At 38.4% G+C, this 15,830-nt stretch overlaps 2 protein-coding genes and 1 long non-coding RNA gene across 7 annotated transcripts in view; all 3 read left to right on the forward strand.

Moving 5' to 3' along the window:
- The first annotated feature begins 683 nt into the window (after window positions 1–683).
- Window positions 684–6,043, forward strand: LOC149049397 (uncharacterized). Of its 2 annotated transcripts, none has more exons than XM_089199892.1 (3): window positions 684–801; window positions 3,965–4,167; window positions 5,163–6,043. In XM_089199892.1, the coding sequence occupies exons 1-3, from the start codon at window positions 753–755 to the stop codon at window positions 5,511–5,513; spliced, it is 603 nt and encodes a 200-aa protein (XP_089056018.1). In that variant the 5' UTR covers window positions 684–752; the 3' UTR covers window positions 5,514–6,043. The 2 variants fall into 2 exon arrangements, with proteins under 2 accessions (XP_089056018.1, XP_089056017.1); XM_089199891.1 differs by having other exon boundaries at window positions 687–801; window positions 3,962–4,167.
- A 1,713-nt stretch (window positions 6,044–7,756) lies between these two features.
- Window positions 7,757–15,830, forward strand: part of LOC113666003 (uncharacterized) — a 30,109-nt gene continuing 22,035 nt past the window's right edge. The window contains exons 1-2 of one of the 3 annotated variants that reach the window (XM_089199886.1): window positions 7,757–7,910; window positions 10,320–10,522. In XM_089199886.1, the coding sequence (XP_089056012.1) occupies window positions 7,862–7,910; window positions 10,320–10,522 (252 nt within the window). In that variant the 5' untranslated portion in view covers window positions 7,757–7,861. Of the gene's footprint in view, window positions 7,911–8,736; window positions 8,907–10,316; window positions 10,523–15,830 lie in introns of those variants that run through there. The other 2 variants (XM_089199885.1, XM_089199884.1) reach the window with 2 other exon arrangements.
- On the forward strand, window positions 11,266–12,518 carry LOC149049398 (uncharacterized). 2 transcript variants are annotated; one of them, XR_016184855.1, is made up of 3 exons: window positions 11,266–11,303; window positions 11,899–12,010; window positions 12,392–12,518. It is a non-coding gene; the product is annotated as an uncharacterized LOC149049398 (long non-coding RNA). The 2 variants fall into 2 exon arrangements; XR_016184854.1 differs by lacking the exon at window positions 11,266–11,303 and adding an exon at window positions 11,591–11,668.

Raw genomic sequence — 15,830 nt, forward strand, 5'->3', positions numbered from 1 at the left:
CGAAAGAAAAATATCCTAAAAAGCGATTGAACACAAACTAATCAAAGGTTAATTGTCGCCGTTTGATTTAATAATTATTGAGTGTGAATCTAATCTACTGAAATGTATTTACAAACGGCTTGCGTCTGTAAAATAAAAAGTAACATCGCATTGTTTCATAATCTGTGGCTTTTCCTCTTCTACTTGTTTTAAGAAATCTATATTCAGGCGATCACACTCGTCAGAGAAATGCGTCCAAGAGGAAGATAATCGGTGTGCGCGATAGAGTATGGTTGTCGATAAGCTCCGTTTATAACGATTGCCTACATGGCTTTGATAGTTTAATAGTAGACCTGTGTTATTTGGTTTCACATAAACCTTGGTTTCCACTTGGGTGCACAGTTAAGTAGCTGAGTGCCAAGGAAAGGAAGCATGCCGTTCTTTTTTACCTCCATGGTGAATTTGGCCTTTGGCGTCATATAGACCCCAAAACGTCGGTTCCTATCGCTATTTTTTACGTGTTTATGTGTAACTAAATTATTGAAAAGGAAATGGCAGATATTTTCTAGGTTTAAGGCTCCGAAATTTGTCCAATCCAAAGTCTCTGGGAATATTTGGTCATGTTGTGTAGGTCTTTCGTTAGTTCCGCTAACATCGGAAAATTTCCGAGTAACACTTCGGCCTTTCGGGTCAACATCATCAGTTTATATACATTGGCCGTGTTGTCGAAGTTCAATTCCCGACAGCGGTGCTTTCACTTGACGCTCTTCAAGATGAACGGCTATCTTATGTGCATTTTGCCATTGTTCGCTTTTCCAAACAGTAAGTGAATTGTCGCTTGAATTCGCATTGAATTCTTGCGATAGATATTTTATTCTGACAAATTATGGTAAAGTTTAAAGTATGACAACGTAGGAAAGGGTTTGCTAAACAATTGGGAATGTTATTTAGACTAGAACTCAGAATAGGTGACTCAAGGTAATCCATAGTCCAAAAAAAGGGATTGTAAACAAAGTAATCAAAAGTCGATTTTCGCTGTCGCGCTGTTCAACGTTGGCTTTTTAATAACGAGTGTGAACTTTGAATCGCGAAAATATTTTTATGAATAATTTCATTTAACCATGATAAAATATTCAGCACAGCTGGTGGGTATTTTATCGTGCTTTAATAAAGTTATTTGTAAAAAAAATATTCCTTCGTGAACGGCTTATGAACGGCTTAAGTCTGTAGACTGGAAAGTTAGATTGCATTTGATTTTTGCAGTTGATGCAGACCTTCTTATTGTTCGTCTCTACCTAGTGAAGGTAGTGATTTTTACCACTCTTTATTAATTAGAGGCGAATTTCGTGCGAACAGTGGATTCAATTCATGCCAGTTCGTGCCTTAATTATGCAAGCTGAAAACACAGCACACATTTTTAAGGGCTCTGTCTGATCTTTAAAGGTATCTATTTTGCACATAACTATCTAAGATTTCCAGTAGTGTTTTACACAGTAATTTTTCAGGTTTTTTTACCCAATTGTGCTTATTTCACTACTCACTTCGCACAGAATTGCTATAATCCTACCGTCTTCATGGAGTTGACAGGAAAAAAAAACAGCAAGAGTGCTGTGTTACGGTTTAACGAGAAAATATTTGGCAAAAGCAGGGATGAATAAAACACTTTGGTGTTCGCAAGGAAGATCGGAATTAATTTACGGCATGCTTTGTTCGTTGATTTCGCCTCTATGTAAAACCGCATAATAATCGAAATTGACATCTACCAGAAATGAAGGTAATTAAGGCAAATAAACTGATGCGCTATCATACGTTAAAGGATACATGAAATTTTAACGACCTCAGTTGTGAAAATTATTGTTTTTATTTCGGGCGGAGTATCCTCTTCTTTTTCGAGCGCGAAAATGTTCAGCGTACAGCCAAATCGTAATAAAATTGCCTTCTTCACGAATATAAAGCTCTATCAGCTCAGGATCACTGTATATGTATGCAGACAATACTACGGTCTATTGTATAGGGGAAATTGCAGACACAGATATTGCACAGTTAAATGCAGCACTGCAAGAGTTACATGCATGGTGCCTTAACAATCTTTCAACACTTCATCCATGGAATTGGAATATTATAAATTTTAAATTTTATCGCTTTACTATATAGTAACTTAAACATATGTTTTAATTATACATGTATTTAAGTTCGGTATTTCATATCTTGTTTTATATCTAAAACTTTTAATTTAACTTTGTAGTTATTTTATTTTATGCTCGACCCCACAAGCTACTAGCTTTAACTACTAATAAAAGTTTGTCGTATCGTATCGTATCATCCAGGCAAGAGTGAGGTTATGTTACTCAGTAAAGGAACCCCAATGGGACCGATAGCTCTTGAGCTATTAGGAAACTCAATTCTTACGTGGGTTACGAAAGCACGCTTGCTGGGCAGTTGACCAGAACTGAACTTGCTAAAACGGTACAGATTTCTCCCAGGAGACATATTGAAAGAATTTTATTTTAAAGTAATTTTGACTTCTGAAAATTGGGTTTAGTTCTGTAAGGATCTTGTAGTAATTCTGATATATTCGGTTCAACAGAAAGACTACACTGCAGGGCAGTAAGAATTATATTTAATCTACTTAAAGATAAATCATATGACATCATCCGACGTGCTTGAATACGACCAGTTGCCTACACTTTCTTTGTACTATAAATCAGACATCTTCAAGCTTTTTTACAATGGCTATAGTACCACTATCTCCGACACACTGTCTGAAAATATCCTTAAATGTCGCTCAAATGGTTACTCTCTGAGGGGACACGACCTTTTGACAGTATTCAGGTTCCAAACAAGATACGTAAAAGACTCGCTCAAATATCGCGGCGCTGTGTTATGGAACACTGTTTGCTATTATGAACAAGAAGTTGGACACTCGAGTCTCAATAATCTGAAAAAAATTAACGCCTACTCACCAGAGACTACTTTAAGGAATTCAAATTTGACATACTTTCCGCTTCTACTGCTCGCTCATACATACCGATTATTTTTTTACTTAGAAGTCATAACATCTATCATTTTCAATTTTCAAATTCAAGTTATATTCACATAACGCGAAATTTTCCTTTTTTTTACACGACTCCACAAGCTTATAGCTTAAAATATTATCGTGCATAAATAAAGGTCATCATAAAGGTTATCAAAACACAAGGACCAAACTGCATCATCATAGTGATATCGTTGTTGTTGGTTATTATCGAAGGCTTTTCCCTAGCGCATCCGTAAAAACATTGATATGCCATATTAAAATGCATCTTTCAAATTCAAATATGCCAAGTTTGGCTGACAAGTAGCCTGTCTTAGCTGATCTTCCCAAACAATTGTTGATAGAGAAAGAGCTTCCAGCAGCGAATCGTCTGACAATAAGAAGAAAGCGAACAATCCAAGTATTGACAGTATGATCACCGGAAAAAAAATAAAAATGAAGAAGAAAATGTGCGAATCTCAATCCTTACGCTCTCACATATTTCGCGAGAAGGTCATTTACAAAAAGACATTGTGTAATTTTACGCCGTTACTGATTCTAATATAAGTAAGAGATAGCTTCCCAAATATAGTTTGTACTATGGTCAATCCAGAATAATCTGAACAACGACGAAAGCGTAAAATTCTCACTGATGGAGCACTAGTTTTACTCACGAATTTAATTGAGGGACAAACTCCATTGTCATCACCTTCGTCAGTTTACTTTACCGAAAATGAATTAAAATACGAGAGAAAAAAAAATTCTGATTGGACGTCATTACCACCTGTCCCACAAAGCCTCGTTTCCAGGGTCCTCTCTTTCCCTCCCTCGATAACGAGGTTGAATAATGTTCAATTCAAGTCGTACTTGATCCTTGAATGATAAGTCACGATAAAGTAATCATAGATTAATTTTGGGGATCTATTTTTCAACTAACTCCATAATAATCCTATTTTCCCTTCTTTTCAGTAGTTCTGGCCATCACCTGCTACACTTGCACACCAAACCCACCGACTGTGGCATGCACAACACTGGGTGATTTGAATGTCACCGATTGTGACGCGGATCCGAATATACCATCTGGTATGGCTGACGTGTGTTTCAAAGTGTTAATTGTAGCGAAAATGGGACAAATGGCACAAATGACTACGAATATGTTTGGCTGTGGAATGAAGGTAAGCTTTGATCCTGCGCAGTTAAAATTTGGCTTTTTTAGCTAAACTGGTTAAGTTAACTAACATTATATAAGTTAAAACCTAACCCTAGGTTTTTTTAAAAATTTCATAAAAGTAAGATCTCGTCTCGTCATTTCGGCGTCATCACGACGCCTTTGAGAGTAGATTAAAACGGAAGAAAAAGCGAAGTGACTGTTTCAGTGAATAGTGGGGAGGTACAGGGGGCATAGCTAGGGGGGTGGTCCTGGTTGGGTACAATTAGGGGGTGTCTTGTGGTGAGGCTTGGATATGGAGTGTTCCGGGGGTGTTATGTGACCCTTGTTTATATTAGATAGGTTCGGCTTTCGGTCTATTCCATAAAAATCTCAGTTCTGTAATTAAGGTTCGTGAAAGCGTGCTAATCCGAAGAATGTTCATGGCATAGACCTTATAAGGATCTAGGTACCCCATTTATCTGTCCTTCTCACCGCGTGAGCTCAGATGAACTCGAGCTCAATGCTACACATGAAAGCGCAGCGGTGTAAGCCACATGCATGTAAGACGCGCGGAACTACGCCTCTGTGGTGGTGTGGAACAATTTCAAAGCAGTCCCAGTTTAATTTAGAATTTCGACACAGTTTGAAAGTATTCTAAAATAATTTCTGGTGCATCAATCGAGGCAAAGAGATGAATCACATGTAAACAATCAAGGTTCTCGCACAAATCTCGTTGCAATTAACTAATTCAGAAGCTTGGATATGTGTTTCAATGTAAGAGCAAGGGGTGGGATGGGGAGTACAATAATAATTTTAATCTAACAGGTTGCAAACAAACGAATTTGTTTTATGATAAAATGTTTCCACTTTTCCAGAAATGATGGGTAGTGACACGAAAGCTTTGACAATTTCTTTCCCCCCCCCCTCCCCCAGCTTAATCCATAAAAATGTTCAAGAAAAAACTCTTTTCGACTATTGCTATCATATATTTTATTTTTTCTTATTTAAATCTTTACACAGTCAATGTGCCAAGACCTCCAGGTAAAGTCTTGCAATGCCTCGCAACTGCAACCTGGAATGACCTATGAAAAATGCGAGGCCACGTGCTGTGAACAGAACAAGTGCAATGGGCTTGCAGACAGCACCTCGTCAAGCGTAAACGTCTCGCCAAGTGCAAACACCTCGTCAAGTGTAAACGCCTCTCCAAGTGTAAACGCCTCGCTAAGTGGCCCGGCAACCAGTGTTCCTGTAAAAACTACTGCCACAGGAACCCCACCAAAACCTACCAGTGGTGCCACAGCATACAACAAAATTGTATCATTCGCCACCACCTTTACAAGCGCACTCTATGTGCTTTTTTTTGTGTACTGACTTTGAGCAGTGATGATTGTAAGAGTTGCTGAAAAAAAAGGTTTACCAGGTGCTAAAATATATACGTTTTTGTTTGTTTTTTACTATTTAAAGACAAATAATTTAGTTTCGTAGCCGATCAAATTTCCCATCGTTTGCAATCACACTACACACAGTTTGATTGAATTGGGTGGCCATCCGCTGGATTCCCCCTTGTATCAGAGTTAGACAAGTCCAGTAAATTTGCACAGAACTGTTTTTATTGTAAACGCTAAATAGAACAGAGTGAGTGATCCGCGGCCTTTCAAACGGGACCTTTGAGTCAATAGAACACAGATTTCAAAAAGTCAACAATGTAATCTTAATTGCAATAGGAGAAAGATAAAGCGAAAATTTCTAATCAAGTTGTTTGCTTAGAAAGGGTTTATGTTTATGAGTGTGGAGTGTGGTTTATATAAATGTAGTGCTTAATTCTAGTGTCTGTGTCTGTTCAGGAAGGTTAGTTTCAGTGTAAATTCATTTTTCAATAGATAGATAATAAATAATCAAAATTTTGGACTTGGGACGTATTGTTTTCCTTATACAGATTTTCGGTTTGATGTGGCACCCACTAATACTTATACAGTGTTCATTTTAGCAGCTTTTCCTTTGGCCTGTTGGTGATGGTTTGTAAGGTTTTTGAGAGTTAATTTACACAATTACCAGGTTTAGGGCGGCCATGATAAAAAGCAAACATGAACAGCGACTTAAGAATTTTCCAGTCGGCGACCCAAACTTTTTTATTAAGACAAAGTGCATTTTGACTACTTGTAATTATCGTATTTGCACATTTCTAATGTACAGTCGTGGTTGGAAGTTTTCGCTTATTGGTTTCATATTAATGTTGTTACGTTACGCGATTTCCGTAGTGATTATGAAAAAAGAGGGGCAGCAAAGGGTAATATTTACTCAGGTTACTGGTTCCATTCCAATATTATATCAATGTACCTAACTGTTTACTACGTATTTCCTACGATCTTAGTCGAGTTATATCTAACTGCGCCGCTAAAAGTAAGCAACCTAGCGATTTTAAGAATGCCTGGTTATGAAGCAGGGGTCGAAGGATTCTGGTAACGTCACGATAAAATTAACCTGATCTTTCCACAAGGCTCTGTTATATTATAATGATCCCCCCTACGAACAAGGGAGGTTCAATTTGTGCTTCAATCGGTGCGACTTTGATTATTACCAGCATGCTTTCTGGGGGAAGATTATTTACTCGTTATTTACTGAGCGGATTTGGGCATAGATACTCAAGTTAACCTTTCGTACGCTGCCAAGAGTAATCATGTGATATCTTCTCTTTGCACTGTCTTATTAAAGCTTTGAATTCTCACCAAAAGCCAACCAACAAATTTATGTATGTTTGTCGAAAGACCTTTATTTAAATCCCTCATATCCTTGAGATAAGGATTAATAAAAAACTTTGTCTCCTATTAGTCAGAGACAAATTTTGAACTGAATTTAACGATTTCGATCTTCACGATGTGTTTTTCTCATAAAAATTATACTGTTACTTATGGCTGGTTTCCATAGGATATTCTGGATCGTTTCAGGCGTCCAAAAAAAGGTCTTCTAGGACGATTGGGACAATTATGTGAAAATACATCGAAGGAAACACAAAGGCTTTACGATGAGGGCGATTTCAAGATCAGGTCAGATCATTGAAGGAGGCACTATGTTACTGGAAAAATAAAGGGGGTAAGTTTCTAAAGAAACCGTGGCGCTGCATGGGTGGGAGAGTATACATGTAACAAGACAATTTGGTATTATCAACTGAGTTGATAATGTAAATTGTCCACCGTTAACAGTTTAGTGGTGTTTTAGAGCTAGGTTCCTTAACAGTACGTTGACAAAAAAAAGTGTTTGAGGGCCAGGAGACCTTCGTCATGAATGACAGTATGAAGAGATGTAATATTCATCGAAAAAAGAAGTTTGTCTAGGCCAAGGAAAGTAAAGTCGTGAAAAATTTCAAGTGCCTTTTGGCTTTCTCTAATGTATGATAGTAAAGTATCAGTGGGCGCCAGTTCTTATGTTTAGGTATAAAATCGTTAATCGTGTTTTTGACAATGTTTTGGTTGATGGGAGTGAGATCTGTCAACTTTTCCATTAAAACAGGTGTTGGAGAGCCGCAAAGCTTCTTTTTGGTGGAGGTTGCCCGCCAAACAACGACTGCCACCAACACCCCCTCCCCTGCCCCCTCCCTAGAATTGGATAATTTCTGATTCCGCTTGTCGAGTCTACATGGTTAGTCTGCATTAGCGGCTGTCGTCAAACGTATTTTCAGACTTCAATTCTGACAGAGGTGCTTTCACTTGACGCTCTTCAAGATGAACGGCTATCTTCTTTGCATTTTGTCATTGTTCGCTTTACCTAACGGTAAGTGAATTGCCGCTTGAATTTTCATTAAGTTCTTGAGATAGTTAGTTAGTCTGGCAAGTTATGGTAATACTTGAATTATGACCCAGTTATGGCAATTAGTATACAAAGGAGTTTGCTTGGACATTTCTGAGTGATGCTAAGACTCAGAATGACAACTGAGCCAAAACTGGTTATCTACACTTGAAACAAAATGTCAAAAAAAGCGATTGAACACAAACTAATCAAAGGTTAGTTTCCACCGTTTAATCTAATAATTAATGGGTGTGGATCTAATCTACTGAAACGGCAGCAAATGTATTTATAAATAGCTCGCTTCTGTAAAATGAAAAGTAACATCCCATTTTTTTACGATCTGTGGCTTTTTCTCCTCTACTTGTCTTAAAAAAACTATCTTAAAGCGATCACACTTGTCATCGAAATGCGTCCAAGAGGAAGATAATCGGTGTGCGCGATAGAGTATGGTTGTTAATAAGCTCCGTTTATAAGGATTGCCGATCTACATGGCTTTGATTGTGTAATTGTAGACCTGTATTATTCAGTTTTCACATAAACCTTGGTCTCCACTTGGGGCCCACGGTTAAGTAGTTGAGTGCCCAGGAAAGGAAGCATGTCGTTCTTTTCTACCTCTACAGTGAATTTGACCTTTGGCGTCATAAAGACTCCGAAACATCAGTCCACATCGCTATCTATTACGTGTTTATGTGTAACTGAATTATTGAAAAGGAAATGGCAGATATTTCCCAGGTTTAAGGCTTAGAAATTTGTCCAATCCAAAGTCACCTTGGATGTTTGGTCATATCGTGGAGGTCTTTCGTCAGTTCGGCCATTATCGGAAAATTTCCGAGTAACACTTCGGCCTTTTAGGTGAACATAATCAGTTTACATTAGCCGTGTTGTCGAAGTTCAATTCCCGACAGCAGTGCTTTCACTTGACGCTCTCCAAGATGAACGGCTATCCTCTGTGCATTTTGCCATTGTTCGCTTTACCAAACAGTAAATGAATTGCCGCTTGTATTCGCATTGAATTCTTAGGATAGATAGTTTATTCAGGCAAATTATGCATGGCAAAGCTTTAAGTATGGCAGTGTATGAAGCGTTGGCAAAACGATTAGGAGTCTTATTAAGGCTCAGAATAGCACTGTAGCCAAAAAAGTAATCCACCGTCTAAAAAAGCGATTGTAAACAAAGTAATCGAAAGTCGATTTTTGCTGTCGCGCTGTTCAACGTTGGTTTTTTTTAAGAATGAGTGTGAACTTTGAATCTCACCGACTTCACGGATGTAAACTGACACGGAGTAAATTTCTTTTTAAAGAATAATTTTATTTAACCACGATAAAATATTCAGCATAGCTGGTGAGTATGAGCGGCTTACGTCTGTATACTGAAAAGTTAGATCTGTAAGATATGGTTTAGTTCTGTGGGAATCTTGTAGTAATTCTGATATATTCGGTTCAATAGAAAGACTTCACTGCAGGGCAGCAAGAATTGTAATTAATCTGTCTAAAGACTTATCATATGACATCATCTGACGTCCTTAGATATGACCGGTGGCCTACACTTTTTTTGTATTATAAATTAGCCATCTTCAGGCTTTTTTATTCCACTCTCCACAGAAAACCGACAAAAAAGTTCATTACGTTCTAGTGATATCGTTGTCGTTGGTTATTATTGAAGTTTTTTCCTCGGCGCATCCGTAAAAGCATTGGTATGCCATGTTAATATGCATCTTTCAAATTCAAATATGCCAAGTTTGGCTGACAAGTAGCTTGTCTTGGCTGATCTTCCCAAACAATTGTTGAAAGAGAAAGTGCCATTAGCAGCAACTCGTCTAATAAGATAGAGAGAGCTGGAAATCTAAGTATCAACGGTTTGATTACCGGAAAAAATAAAAATAAAGATAAAAATGTGCGAATGTTAATCCTTACGCTCTCACATCTTTCGCGAGAACGTAATTTACAAAAACAAATGGTGCGATTTTACGCCGTTACTGATTCCAATATAAGTAAGAAATAGCTTCCCAAATATAATTTATACTGTCATCAATCCAAAATAATCTGAAAAACGACGAAAGCGTCGAATTCTCACTGATGGAGCATTAGTTTTACTCACGAATTTATTTAACAGACAAAGTCTGTTGTCATCATCTTTGTGGGTTTATTTTGCCGAAAATGAATTATGATATGAGAAAAGAAAAATTCTGATTGGACGCCATTACCACCTGTGCCACAAAGCCTCATTTCCAGGGTCCTCTCTTTTCCTCCCTCGATAACGAGGTTGAATTATGTTTAAACCAAGTCGTACTGGATCATTGAATGACAAGTCACGATAAAACAATCATAGATAACTTTTGGGGATCAATTTGTCAAATAATTCCATAATAATCTTCTTTTCCCTTCTTTTCAGTAGTTCTGGCCATTACCTGCTACACTTGCACACCAAACCCACCGACTGATGCATGCACAACACTGGGTGATTTGAATGTCACCTATTGTAACGCAGATCCGAATATACCATCAGGCATGGCTGACGTGTGTTTCAAAGTGTTAGCTGAAGTGAAAATGGGACAAATGGGACAAATGACAATGAATATGTTTAGCTGTGGAATGAAGGTAAGTAAAACTAAGATTTCGTCTCGTCATTTCGGCGTTATCACAGCGTGAGAGTAGATAAAAAAGGAAGAAAAGCGAAGCGACTGTTTCAGTGAATGGTGTGGAGGTACAGGGGGCATAGTTAGGGGGGGTGGTCCGGGAGTTTGGTATAAATAGGGGGTGGTCCTGTGGTGGTGCTTGGATATGGTGTGGTCCGGGGGGGGGGGTGTTATGTGACCCTTGTCTATTTCAGATAAGTTTGGCTTTCAGTCTATTCCATAAAAATCTTCTGTAGTTCAGGTTCGCGAAAACGTGCTTACCCGAAGAATCTTTATAGCATAGACCCTATAAGGTTCTAGGTACCCCATTTGCCTGTCCTTCTCACCGCGTGAGCTCAGATGAACTCGAGCTCAATGATACACATTAAAGAGCAGTGGTGTAAGCCACTTTCATGTAAGGTGCGCGGAACTACCCCTCTGTGATGGTGTGGAACAGTTTCAAAACAGTCGTCAGTCCGGGCCATAACCATTTCTGGATACTTGATGACGTCACTAACATGGATGTCGTAGTGGGACATCGAGGAAACTCACTCATTACTTTATTCGAGCCCTAGCGACTTGGTTCCCTACCCATATCCCATGAAACCTTGCAAAATTACAGAAGACAAGCAATTACACACAACAAGCAAAGAACTGATGGTGATCGCGATGACGTGAAGGAAAAATTCAGATGAAAAGTCGGGTGGAGGTCCATGTTGCGAAGGGCTCGATCGGAATAACCTCTATTTAGTTGAGGTTTTCAGGTATGCAACATTTTTTTTGATTCCTAAAAAACATCTTTTAAAAAACTAGAATGCATTTGCTTCCAATTTGTCAAAATTCCAATCGAGTGCACGAGGTTTTTGCTCGAGTGCACAAATGTTGAAAGTCTGTTAGTGTGCAAACTACCAGACGGATTCCTTTGTTCAGATCCATCGGAGTATCGTGTAAACCATAAATTTTTAACCATACGTTGTGGCCGGCCAATTTAAAGTAAAAGGACAATTATTTATCGGACCTTTATAAGCCTACATTGTGAATTTCAGATCAAGCCAACAGCATGGATGAACACATTCAGTATCTCGAAACACTTTGTCGTCTTTGTGGCACAAATCTGCCACGGACCTGGGTCAGTGCTACAAACAAAGAATCTTTTCAATCGGAGCTCTGGATGAAATTTCGAATCAATGTCGATCTTGACATCAGAGAGATTCATTCAGCTAAGGCGAATGCACACTAAAAAATAATTTCAGGAAACCACGGATCTAACACATAAATGTGATTATCCAGCGAGTAAGTTCTCCTTCGGGCAAACATAAAACAAAAAGGTATTCGTTCACTGAGCTCTCACATCTACAGGTATCGTATCCGGGAAATGTGCGATAAGAGCGGCATGAAGATGAAAATAAAGAAATCACATTGGTGGAAAGCCTTGCCGAAGTGTCTCTATTACAGCATTCCGGAAACAAAGGTTGGAGTTTAACTACACGAACTGATGAGAGTGAAATTTTCGTCTAAAACCACAAGGGACTTGTGTGTAATTGTGAAACTCGTTTAGAAACACCGCTCGTGCTTTCACAATTTGCAGTGATTACCTAAACAAACTTTCTATACAGGGTGTTCAAATCAAGGGGTAATTGTAAAGGACATATAATTGCTGACTAAAAGCTGTAGGACCGAATTTGTAGTGTTCTGAGACCTAGATTCTCCCGCGAATCGATCAATAGCGCGCAAAATACCTTGTATGATTCTCTTGCATTGAATTCGATCATGTGTATTCGTATTAATATAGATTGTGACTACTTGATTTTATTTTATCCCACTCAGGTATTTATTGGCGTTTATTTTCCAGGTATCATAATTTCAAGATCAAAGCTCCACGTGGAACACCGCTTGTTATTCAAAGTGAACACGACAACACGTATGACTCGCATGCACTGGCTTGTCTTCTTCCACGAGAAATGGAACGCATTCCAGAGGCTCTACGAGAAGTCCAGATTTTCAGCAGATCGCAGAGAAAGACATACACTTTAGGAGATGTCAAAGGGCAGCAGATCGGCACGGTTCAGCACTTTCTAAACATACAGCTGCATGCTTTGCTTCGATGTGGCAAAATAACCAGGAATTGAAGGGTAAGTTACTGTTTTCTTGCTTTACTGTTACTTTTTTGTAAAGGCTTGATGGACTGAAATTGATAATGTCTATTTAAAATCGGAGAGAAGCAAGATATTGTCTTTCCTCGACCTATACTGGAGAGAAATGAAATGGTCCCGATTCCGCGATCTCACACCTCACTCGTCCCAATTGTTATCAGTGCGCGTTATTTGGTTCAACCTTATTTAATTGGTTGTGAAAATGAAATGAAATTGTCCCGATTCCGCGATCTCACACCTCACTCGTCCAATTGTTATCAGTGTTAAGGTTTTTAAGAATTAATTTGCACAATTACCCGGTTTGGCGCGGCCATGATAAAAAGCAAACATGAACAGCGACTTAAGAATTTTCAAGTCGGCGACCCAGACGTTGTTATCGAGATAAAGTGCATTTGGACGACTTATAATCATCGTATTGCACATTTCTAATGTACAATTGTGGTTGGAAGTTTTCGCTTATTGGTTTCATGTTAATGTTGTTACGTTACGCGATCACGGTGGTGATTATGTGAAAGAAAAAGGGGGTAGCAAAGAGTGATATTTACTCAGGTTATTAGTTCCATTCCAATATTATATCGAGTTACCTAACTGTTTATACGTATTTCCTTCGATCTTAGTCGAGCTATATCTAACTGCACCGCTAAAAGTAAGTAGCCTAGCGATTTTAAGAATACCTGGTTAATAAGCAGGGGCCGAAGGATTCTGGTAACGTCACGATAAAATTAACCTGATCCTTCCACAAGGCTCTGTAATATCATAATGATCCCCCCCACGAACAAGGGAGGTTCAATTTGTGCTTCAATTGGTGCGACTTTGTTTATTACCAGCGTGCATCCTAGTGGAAGATTATTTACTCGTTATGTACTGAGCGGATTTGGGCATAGATACTCAAGTTAACCTTTCTTATGCTGCCAAGAGTAATCATGTGATATCATTTCTTTGCACTGTCTTGTTAATGCTTTGAATTCTCACCAAAAGCCGACCAACAAATGTATGTACGTTTGTCAAAAGACCTTTTATTTAAATCCTTCATATCCTTGAGATAAAGATTAATCAAAGACTTTGTCTCCCATTAGTCACAGACAAATTTAGAACTAAATTTGACGATTTCTTCCCGATGCGTCTTTCCCATAAAAGTTTATGGCTGGTTTCCACATGACAATTATGTGAAAATACAATGAAGGAAACGAGGTGGCTTTACGATTAGCGCAACTTCGAGATCAGGTCAGATCATTGAACGAAGCATTACGTTACTGGATAAATAAAAGGGGTAAGTTTCTACAGAAACTGTGGTGCTACATCGGTGGGAGTCAAATCAAAACGAAGAGAAACTCTGTCAGTTGCGAAATGGAAATATGCTCATGATTTGCAAAATAGAAATCTGTAATTTGCGAAATGGAAATATGCTTATGATTTGCAAAACAGAAATCTGTAATTCTGTGATTAGCGAAACGAGAATCTCTGCGGAAACCTCCACAAGCTTGAAGAATAAATCGGTCAGTTCACCATAAGTGTGGATCACCGGTGTTTAGGTTATAACATAGGCATGCTATGCATGCAAGAGTTATTTTTTTTGATGGGTGGATTAATTGAAACATTGTAAGTGATGTCTACATTTTTACAAAAGAAAAGAGTATTAACGCGGAAAAGAACGAAAATGTCGAATTAACTCACTCACAGGTATTTTGTGGTCGATTGTGTGTGTTGTGCGAATAGCTATAACCAAAAATAAACTGTATTGGTGCCACGGATACCTGTTAGTACAAAACACAGACTGCAGAGTGCAGACCCGATACAAAATGTAGACTAGGTACAAAATGTAGATTGCAGAGTGCAGAGTGGGTACAAAATGTAGACTGAGAAAATCGTTCTTAATACAATTTCAAGCCTTTATATAGTCTCCTCACTTTGCGCGCGAGTTGGTTGGTGTGATGTCTGTACAGATTTTACCAACTTAATAAAAGTAGATGTAGATGTAGATGTAAATGAGATGTCACTATTGACTATTTAACACGCGCAATATTCGAGAAAGAATTGACAGCTTTGCACGTGGTCCGTATTATCATCTTTTTAAGCGGTATGTGTTTATTTTGTAGACTAAAATGCGGACCGAGACCAAAACTGTTCCTTCGACTTGATATATTTTCAACGTTAGTAAATCACATCATACCAACTTACCTCCGTTAATCATTCCTTCCAGATAACAGAATCAAATTAGCCAAACATAGACGACTCCACAAGTTCACTTTCTCCAGCCATCGAAAACATTTCCATTCGTCCATTGTTCTCAAAATTACCCTCGAAACAGCCAAACAATTTCCCTTAAAAGCCAATAATGACACGAAATCCACCTTGCAACACACTTGCAACCATTCAAACTTCTAACATCGAAAGACCCAATCCAAGGGTAACACACCACGATGTTTACAAGACGTTTTATACTAATGTGTTCTGAACAATGGTTTCGCTACTGATCTATTCTCAGTCAGATGCGGAGTTAGGCAAGGTGATCCCTTGTCACCTTTACTATTCATCCTTGCTCTTGAAGTGCTCGCTTGTCGAATTCGTGAAGACAATGAAATTAAAGGTATATTAGTTAAGGAGGAAGAAATCAAACTAACACTTTTTGCAGATGACATGACTTGTTTCCTTAGAAATACTACGTCATATCACCGTTTAGTGGCGACTCTAGAGTCGTTTTCTAGATTCTCCAACCTCCAAGTCAATAAAGATAAGACTGAAATTTTTGCAATTGGTAGCCATCGTCTTGATCAAAGTAATTATGCTCATAAAGTACGAACTTCAATTAAAATTCTAGGAATCGTTTTTGACTATAACGTCTCATCGAGGATGAAAGCGAACTTTAAAGCAATTTTAAAGTCGATCAAAAATACAATAAATATGTGGAAATGGAGAGGGCTTACGCTTCTGGGAAGGATACAGCTTGTCACATCTTTATTATCCCTAAAGTCTTGAGTAAAGCGTCGTTGATTACAGTCACAGATGATTTAATCAAAGGGGTCAACAGTCTGATGTACCGTTTTATTTGGAAAGGCAATGATAAAATTAAACGCGCCGCTCTTATCAATGATATTGAGGATGGAGGGCTTAAGATGTTGGATATTCAGTCGATGATCC

Source organism: Pocillopora damicornis, chromosome 3, assembly GCF_964200805.1.
Source record: "Pocillopora damicornis chromosome 3, jaPocDami1.2, whole genome shotgun sequence".
NCBI lineage: Eukaryota > Metazoa > Cnidaria > Anthozoa > Scleractinia > Pocilloporidae > Pocillopora > Pocillopora damicornis.

Coding starts and splice junctions, on each gene's coding strand:
- LOC149049397 (XM_089199891.1), top strand. CDS start 753: ATGAACGGCTATCTTATGTGCATTTTGCCATTGTTCGCTTTTCCAAAC. Junction 802..3,961: donor ATTGTTCGCTTTTCCAAACA/GTAAGTGAATTG, acceptor CCTTCTTTTCAG/TAGTTCTGGCCATCACCTGC. Junction 4,168..5,162: donor TGTTTGGCTGTGGAATGAAG/GTAAGCTTTGAT, acceptor ATCTTTACACAG/TCAATGTGCCAAGACCTCCA.